The 8,308-nt window shown below is 55.0% G+C and overlaps 1 protein-coding gene across 7 annotated transcripts in view; it reads left to right on the top strand.

The window, feature by feature from the left end:
- Positions 1-758: 758 nt before the first annotated feature.
- MYH10 (myosin heavy chain 10) overlaps positions 759-8,308 on the top strand; it is a 135,084-nt gene continuing 127,534 nt past the window's right edge. For 3 of the 7 annotated variants that reach the window (XM_045490370.1, XM_045490369.1, XM_045490367.1), the window contains exons 1-2: positions 770-1,133; positions 7,873-8,248. In XM_045490370.1, the coding sequence (XP_045346326.1) occupies positions 1,075-1,133; positions 7,873-8,248 (435 nt within the window). In that variant the 5' untranslated portion in view covers positions 770-1,074. Of the gene's footprint in view, positions 1,134-1,268; positions 1,401-7,872; positions 8,249-8,308 lie in introns of those variants that run through there. The other 4 variants (XM_045490372.1, XM_045490371.1, XM_045490374.1 and 1 more) reach the window with 3 other exon arrangements.

Here is an 8,308-nt window from a genome sequence, read left to right as displayed (position 1 = left end):
GGCTTACCCACTTACATCACACGTATTGCAACGCACCCATCGCCAACATTAAATAACTGCATCTTGCTCTAAAAATTTGGGAAAGGGCTTTTGATGATTTGCACTTTTCGGCAGAACAAGTAATTCGTTTTGCTCTTGTGACTTAAACTCTGTTATATGTAATTATGTAAGTCATGTTACAGTTGACTGGGTGCTGCAGATATTTCAGATATTAAATATTTATTAGCTTCAATTTTTCCAGTTTCCTTTCCTTATTTTGGAGCCTCCCCCTCCCCCCAACCCGCCCCCTCCAGTTCTCCAAAGTCTTCTGAGGCCTCCGAAGAGCTTACAGGCGCTAGGGGATTGGACAGGGGGCTCCTTGCGATGAATGAATGAAGCAAAGAACGAATGAGTGAGGTGAACGAACGTCCTTTTCCCGAGTCTTCTCTCCTAGGCGGGCTCGCCTCTCGTTCTGGGATCTCAGCCCAGCCAGGAGCCCGGGTAGGGAGCGAGGCCCCTCCCCGCGCAAACACCCCAACTGCGGCAGCGGAGAAGGCCGCCCGGGATCGCGACGGCGGCTGCGGCGCGGCCCGCGGCCCGGGGCCCCCGGCGGCGCCCGCGCGCATGGGCAGAGCCGCCCGGGGCCCCGCCCCCTCCCCCCACTGCAGGTGAGCCGCAGAGCCGCGGCCCCCGCCCCCCGCAGCAGCGCCGGGGGTGACGTAAGGCCTGTGGACCGCGCTCGGGCCCCGCCCCTGCAGGCAGCGCCGGGGGCCCGCGGTTCGGCTGTGGGAGCCGGTGCGGCTGCGGGGCACGCCGGCTGCGGCACGGAGAGGGGGCGGCGAGGCGCCCGAGTGGGCTGCCGCGTCGGCCCGACGCGGGCGAGGCGCGTCCGGGCGCGGCTCGGGGCTCCCCGCCGCGGCACACCTGCCCCGGCGTCCGCACGGCCCGGGCCCCCGCGGGGTCCGCAGCCTCTGCTCCGCGGGCTCGCGGGCTCCCGGCCGGCCCCGGCTGTCCGTCTCCGCGGGCGCCAGCCAATCGCCCGCGGCTGCCCCGGCCGCACCTCCCGGAATCTGTGACGGGCGTGCGGACCAGCCTATGAGACTGCGGCCCCGGCGGCCTGGGCTGGGAGCGGGAGCCAATGAGCATCATTCCAGGTGGGTGGAGGGAGCGGACCTCGGGAAGGTAGCTTCGTTCGGGTTGCTAACGTCTTCCCTTGGAGATGGGCGCGCAAACGGACCAGTGGGTCTGGGGGCGGCGGTGACGGGCGTGGAGCTGGCCCAATGAGGGTGGGAGTGGGTGGGGCAGCCCCGAGCGGCAGTGCTAAAGGAGCCCGGCGGAGGCAGCGGTGGGTTTGGGACTGAGGGGCCGGATCTGTGGTCTCGGCTGGGGACGTGCGCCGGCGCCACCATCTTCGGCTGAAGGTGAGAGGTGCGGCGGCCCGGGTCCGAACGCGGCGGCCGCGGGCGGGGGCACGGCGGTGGGGGAGGGAAGGGTCCCGGGCCGGGGGAAGGGTGCGGGGCGCCTGTGGGAGGCAGGAGCACGGAGAAGACCGAGGGGGCGCTGGGTGGAGGGCTGGTGCTCCGGAGCCGGAGATTCGTGCGGGGACCGGCCCTGGCGGGGGGTGCGGAGGGAACCGACCCCGGTGGGTGGAGAGCCCTCTGGAGAGTCGAGGAATAGGGTCCTGGAGCTTCAGACCCCTGCAAGGATCGCGGCCTGGGTGTGCCGGGGGGACGACCCTTGGGGGGGGGGGCTGGGGATGGCAATCCGGGGGTGGGGATGCAGGGACCTGGTCCTCGGTGTGTGGGATCCGTGGGGCACGGGGGTCGGGAGGCCTAGTGCTCCGGTGGAGGCCCCGGGGGTCCCGCGAGGGGAGGGAGCCGCGGTGCGGGCTGGAAAGCGCGATCCTGGGTGTGGGTGGGGGGCGCCGGACAAGAAGGGCCGGCTCCTGGGTGGGTTCCCGGGCGGATTAGGCCGGCCCGGCAGCCCGGGTGCGGTAGAGGGTTCGCAGGTCTCGGAAGGCCGGCGGCGCTCCTGGCCCCGAGGGGTGGGGGGCCCGGAGGGCAGGGGCCCCTCCGCACGGCCCGAGCAGCGCGCGGCGGGCGAGGGTCCGAGCTGGCCGCCGGCGCGCGGAGGGGTGGGTGGACTCCGCCGGGGCTGTGGGGCAGGAGCACGGGCGGGGGGCCGCGGGGGGCCGAGGCCGGACGCGCGGCGAGGCCCGGGGCGGGGTGGGGGGCGAGGCGGGAAATGCGGCGGGGGCGCGCTGCGGCAGGGCGGCCGGGGGGAGGGTCAGCCCTCGCCTCGGGATCCCTTTATTGTGTAAGCGATCCGGGCACGGCTCGCCGCGGACTCTCTGGCTGGCCTTCTGCAGCTGGGGTCACACCCTGAGCCCATGAAATGGGCCTGGAATGGGGTCGGAGGGGAGTGGAAGCCGCCGAGTCGCGGCGTTCGCGGGGGCTTTGTGGGCCTGCGGTGGGCGGGTGCGGCCCGGGGGGACCCGGGAGGCCCCCCGGCCCGGCCGGCCGGCCCGGGAGCCGGGGCCTGGGGAGGGAGGCTGGTCGCTCGGCGGGTTTGGGCTCAGCTGGGTGGCGTGGCCTCTGCCTGTGACCGTTATCTGTTTCTGGGGCCTCTGCGGCTCCGTTCAAGACCACTGCGGTGGATGCAAGGGGGTGGGGTGGCTGGGGTGGGGTGGGGTGGGGTAGGGGAGAGCAGGCGGGGTAGCTCCAGCCTGCGAACGGAACAAAGGCTGCTGTTTTTGCCCAATAATATAATATACTAAATATAATACTTTGGCTTTGCTGAGATTTTTTTTTTTTTTTTTTTTTTTTTTTTAATGCTGGGAACTGAAGATTCTCTGAGGCAGGCTTCATTATTCTCGATAGTACCTCACTCTGGAAAACTTTAATCTATTTATTGTTTTATTTCCTTCATCAGTCTGCCCTTACCAAGTATTCTCTTAGTCCCATGCTTTTGACGTTGAAGTATGCCCCCGTCTGTCTCGGATTCTGAAAAAGTGGCCATTTTATTTTATGCATCCTTTTACTTCTGTGTCTCAAATTCGGTTCTTCCCTGGCCTTATCTGGAGAAAGCATATGGTGTAATCGGGCGGTGTGCAGCCCGAGCTTTTGCAGCAAAGGGATGTGACCCCAGAGGTTGGCTTTTTATTTGGGCTCCTTGGGGAAATCATCACAATGAGACAGACAGAATGAAAGGCGAGCTGGAGGAAATTCTGAAGGGCACGTCGTGCGGGGAGGGGGAGACTATGCTTCAGCATTTGGTGGACTTTCTTAGCGAATGGGAGGCATTGAAATTCCTGGGGTTGCCTCCACACCCAGCGGGAAGATGTTAGCAGAGAGAAGGTGCGGGCCACAGATAGCGGGTGCCCTTTTGCGTTTGGTTTGGGGGCGTGCTCGTTTGGTTCCGCGGCATTTTTGGCACATTAATAGGTTCCCACGTGCCTGTAAGGTGAAGTCGCCTCAGTGGGGGTGTTAAACCAGGTGGGACAATTCTGTTTTAGTTGATCTGTTCTAGAGGGATGTGCTGTCACAGATAACGTATCCATCGTTGGTTGTTTGGCTTGGCGTGCGTAAGAGCTTCACAAAATTGAGTTGTTTTCCCATCTCTGTGCCTATGGTAGGTGCCGGGAGGCAGCTGAGAAGTTTGCTGGGTGGCATTTCGCTGGAAGTAAAAAATGGCCGTGGGAAGGGGGTGTGTGTGTCTAAATCCAGTCAAGGGGATGGGGCTTTGGCTCAGTAGGGGGTTCCTTCGTCTACAGATCAATGACTTCGCTACAATTAGCCAGTTATTCCAGATGATGCCAAACATCTTCCAGTTATCTTTCTGTCTGTTGCAAAGAGCTTCCTCTTCATTCCCTTTTCTCCTAAGTATAAGTGGTTTTTTCTTTTCCTATTAAACATAAAGCCTTTGCGGGATTGTGCTAGTGTGTTCATTGCTGAGCCTGCCTTCTTGAAACCGGAATCGATAGGATTTTTATTTAGTGGAGAGGCAGCGTGGAGCATACTTCACGCCCTTCAGAACACCCCCGGTCACCTGGCTGGGACTCTGAGGTTAACCCCAGCTCTGCTGCTTGTGACATCCGCGACCTCGCACTGGTTACCGGCTTTCTCCCCACCTTAACGTCTTCATCTGTAAAATGGAGATATTGATGGTTGTGAGGATTGAGAGTCGGTAAAGGTAAACCGTGTAGAAAGAATAGTGCCCGGCTGTAATTAACGATAGAGAGCAGTGTTTGCTATTTTTAAAAATTGTGCTGTTCTCCCTGCCGCAGACTAGGCTTTTGGGAGTGGGTTCACCGTTAAATAGCAGTATTCTCAAGATCGGGGACCAAATGTACGAAGGAATGGAGTTAAAGTGAACACAGCCTCCTCGCTGGCCGCCCGAACTCGATCAGACTCAGCAGCCTGAGTCCCTCTGCTGCTGCTCAGCCCTCTTCTAGAGTGCAGGGAGAGCACGAAGAATGCCAGGAGAGCAGTCGAAAATGTGAGGACGAGAAGGATTAAGTTGCCAGATTGACCTGAAAAAGAACTTCTCAGAGGGCCGCATTTGGGTCAGGATTGGGAGGAATGGTAGGTTTTGGGTTGTGGAGAAGGTGAAGGTCACGATGAGGGTAGGGACCACGCCTGTGATACTTGGTCAGTGTCCTGTGGCCCCCGGAAGCGGCTAAGTGCTCACCATACAGCCAGGAACAGGAAACGGTCCGGTCCGCTCAGCGTCTAATCACTTGTAGGAAACTCTGGAAAAGTGGAAGTAATTTGTAATCTCACTATCCAGTGAAGATTCAATGTGTATCTGTTCCTATTTATCCACTTATTATCTGTTTTTAATTCATTATCTGTTCCCTTTTAAAAAAAAAAAAAGTGTGTATGTAAATTTCCCCCACAACATCAGGACCGTTTTGTAATTAACATTTTTGTGATCTATTGTTTTCCCCCACCTTACATGACAATCATTTCCTCACCTAGAAAAAATACAGATAAATTTAAAACGTACCAATTTGGGGTGGCACTTGGGTAGCTCAGTCCAATAAGCATCTAACTCTTGATTTTGGCTCAGGTTGTGATCTCACGGTTCATGAGTTTAAGCCCCGAGTTGGTTCTCCCTCTCGGTCTCTTCTCCTGCCCTGCTTGTGCTCTCTCTGTCTCTCTCAAAATAAATAAACTTAAGAAAATAAAATAAAATGCACCGATTCGGCAAACTAATTTTTAAGTATATAATTTACTTTAAAAAAAAAAAAAAAAAGGTCTGTTGCAGAAATGACCTGTTAAGCTATTCTAATTTATAGCCACCCACTCAACTTAAGCATATAATTACATGCCCAATGTAATTACATGCCAATTACAGAAATTTGTGCACGCACGCGCCTACGAGAAGCGAGACCACTTCCTAGGTGTCTTGTGGGATAATCAGTTCATACCTCTTAATCATGAGAGTAATGTATTGCCGTATTTTGTTAGGGTGGGATATTTTCTCTTTCAAAAGGCTGCCATTTGTAAAGGTGGGGTGTGTGTCCTCTTGTCCGGGTCCAGATTGACCTTGGACGATCCCCCCCTCAGTGCCATGGCTCCCTTCTTAGCGGTTTGCAAAGTATACGTTGCAAAGACAGAAAGCGTGTTACTGGTCTTGCGAAAGCCGGTCCCTGGAGGTGATGATGGGCGTTGGAAACCATTCTTCAGACTGTACATGCACCCTGTGAAAAGTTTCTGTACTGTATGGCCCGCCTGCACATGAATGCCAAAGAAGGCAAATACAAGTTGAACTCTAAAACGTGTTAGCATTTTTGTTTGGAGAAGTCTTAATGCTACATCTTTTGTGATTTTTTTTTTTTTGTTCGTTTGTTTCGTCTTGTTTTCTGATTTTTGTTTTACTCAAGTCCATGATTTTCAAAATGGTAGCATATACGTTTTAAATCAGGTTAAGAATTAGTCTAGAACATTGGGTGTCAACCTTTGTTTCTATGCCAGCATACCTGTTAACGCCAGTGGCTCACCATGGCAACCAGAGAACTAAGGAGTGATGGTTCTCCAAGGGGGGGGGAAGCCAGGACCAGCTGCGTCTGGGAAGTTATTAGAAATGCAAATTACCAGGCTCCGCCCCAGACCCGCTGAACTGGGGACTCTGGGATGGGGCTCCAGCAAGCCTTTTGCGTGCTGCACCCGCCAAAGTTTGAGAACCAGGCTCTGGGGCGTGCATGTTTGTGATGCGTTGCCTTAGGACAAATAATTTCTGAAATGTACGTTTTTATACCATTTCAGTGATTTCACGGAGCTTGAAATTTGTGGACCCAAGGTTAAGAGCCTCTTAACAACTTTGGACTGCTTTTCTTTTGAGATTTTATTTTTAAGTAATCTCCATACCCAGAGTGGGGCTCAGACTCACAACCCTGCAATCAGGAGTCGCCCGCCCCACCGACTGAGCCAGCCAGGCGGCCCTGGACTACTCCATGATTGGCCTTGCAGCTTTCTGTCTTTTGCCTACTAAGAACCCCCATCATTTTGTGGGGGAGGCAAAAACTGGGAAGATGTGATAGAGCAAGAGGAGTTACTCAGTCGGCTTCTTGGGTTGATTTGGACAAGGTCACGGAGACCATACTTCTGGGATTTGTAATAACCGGGAATTTGGGGTAATAGCAAAAGTGTTTAATGATGGCGTCAGATTCCACAAAGATATTGTCAGGCAGGAGTGATGAGTCACATCAGAAAAGTGAGTGATGACTGTAAAATCCCGTCATTTGATCCAGAAAGTCAGGGGCACAAGGATAGGACGAGATGCAGCTGAGAGGGGCATGTATGGAGCCGTGGCCAACGGCTCAGTATGAACCAATGGCAGATGGGTGTTGAGTCAACCAATTAGGTCTTAATACATTAATTGTGAAAATCACGAATGTTCTAGACTAACTCCTAACCTGATTTGAAAGAACGTGCTTTTTTCTTTAAAAAATTTTTTTTGGGGCGCCTGGGTGGCGCAGTCGGTTGAGCGTCCGACTTCAGCCAGGTCACGATCTCGCGGTCCGTGAGTTCGAGCCCCGCGTCGGGCTCTGGGCTGATGGCTCAGAGCCTGGAGCCTGTTTCCGATTCTGTGTCTCCCTCTCTCTCTGCCCCTCCCCCGTTCATGCTCTGTCTCTCTCTGTCCCAAAAATAAATAAAACGTTGAAAAAAAAAAAAATTAAAAAAATTTTTTTTAACGTTTCTTCTTCTTTTTTTTTTTTTTTGAGAGACAGAGACAGCACGCGAGCAGGGAAGGGGCAGAGAGAGAGGGGGAGAACACAGAATCCGAAGCAGGCTCCAGGCTCTGAGTGGTCAGTGCACCGCCAGATGCGGGGCTCGAACTCCCCATGAGATCGTGACCTGAGCCAAAGTCAGACACTTAACCGACTGGGCCGCCCAGGCGCCCCTTGATGGTTTACTGTTTAGCAGCTACTGTGCCTTTTGTAGCTCCGCCCCCGTGGCCACCGTAATTCAGGCACCACCTCCGGCACCACCTCCGTGACCTTTCATCAGGAGTCTCTGCTTTCCTTGTCTTCATTCTCCTTTGCCTTCTTGACTCCCTGTTTAATTTGTGGCGGGGGCGAGAGAAGAGATGAGGTGGGGCGGGGGGGAAAGTCCCGCAGGAACTCGGCCTCTTCCCCCTGCTTGGTTTTCAGCCCTTGGTAACAGAGGGCATGTCTTGAGGGCTCCTACTTTGTGGTCACCCCTGACATTTACTTTGGATGCCCGGTGAGCGTGGCCGTGAAGGGGATGGCCCCAGCGCCTCTGCTACTGTTGATGCTTCCTGTCGGCCAAAGGTTTTGATTTAAGTTCCTCAGAGGAGTAAAATCTGTGAGTTGTCCAGTATTTGTAAACACCTAACCTTGTCCTCCTCCTCGTCTTCCTCTCCTAGAGGCAATTGCTCTTGGATCCTTCTGTTTACAATGGCCCAGAGAGCCGGACTCGAAGACCCAGAGAGGTACCTCTTTGTGGACAGAGCGGTCATCTACAACCCTGCCACTCAGGCCGACTGGACGGCTAAAAAGCTAGTGTGGATCCCGTCGGAACGCCATGGTTTCGAGGCAGCCAGTATCAAGGAAGAGCGGGGAGATGAGGTCATGGTGGAGTTGGCCGAGAACGGAAAGAAGGCGATGGTCAACAAAGATGACATCCAGAAGATGAACCCACCTAAGTTTTCCAAGGTGGAGGATATGGCGGAATTGACGTGCTTGAACGAAGCTTCTGTGTTACACAACCTGAAGGACCGCTACTATTCAGGACTTATCTACGTGAGTATTTCCTGCCACGTGATCGTGGGAGGTGGTGGCTGGGAATTCAAGTAAATTGCA

The sequence above is a fragment of the Leopardus geoffroyi genome, chromosome E1, assembly GCF_018350155.1.
Source record: "Leopardus geoffroyi isolate Oge1 chromosome E1, O.geoffroyi_Oge1_pat1.0, whole genome shotgun sequence".
In the NCBI taxonomy this organism is placed as follows: Eukaryota; Metazoa; Chordata; class Mammalia; order Carnivora; family Felidae; genus Leopardus; species Leopardus geoffroyi.
Note: the sequence above shows the minus strand (reverse complement) of the source record. Positions and strands in the feature narration are given on the sequence as shown.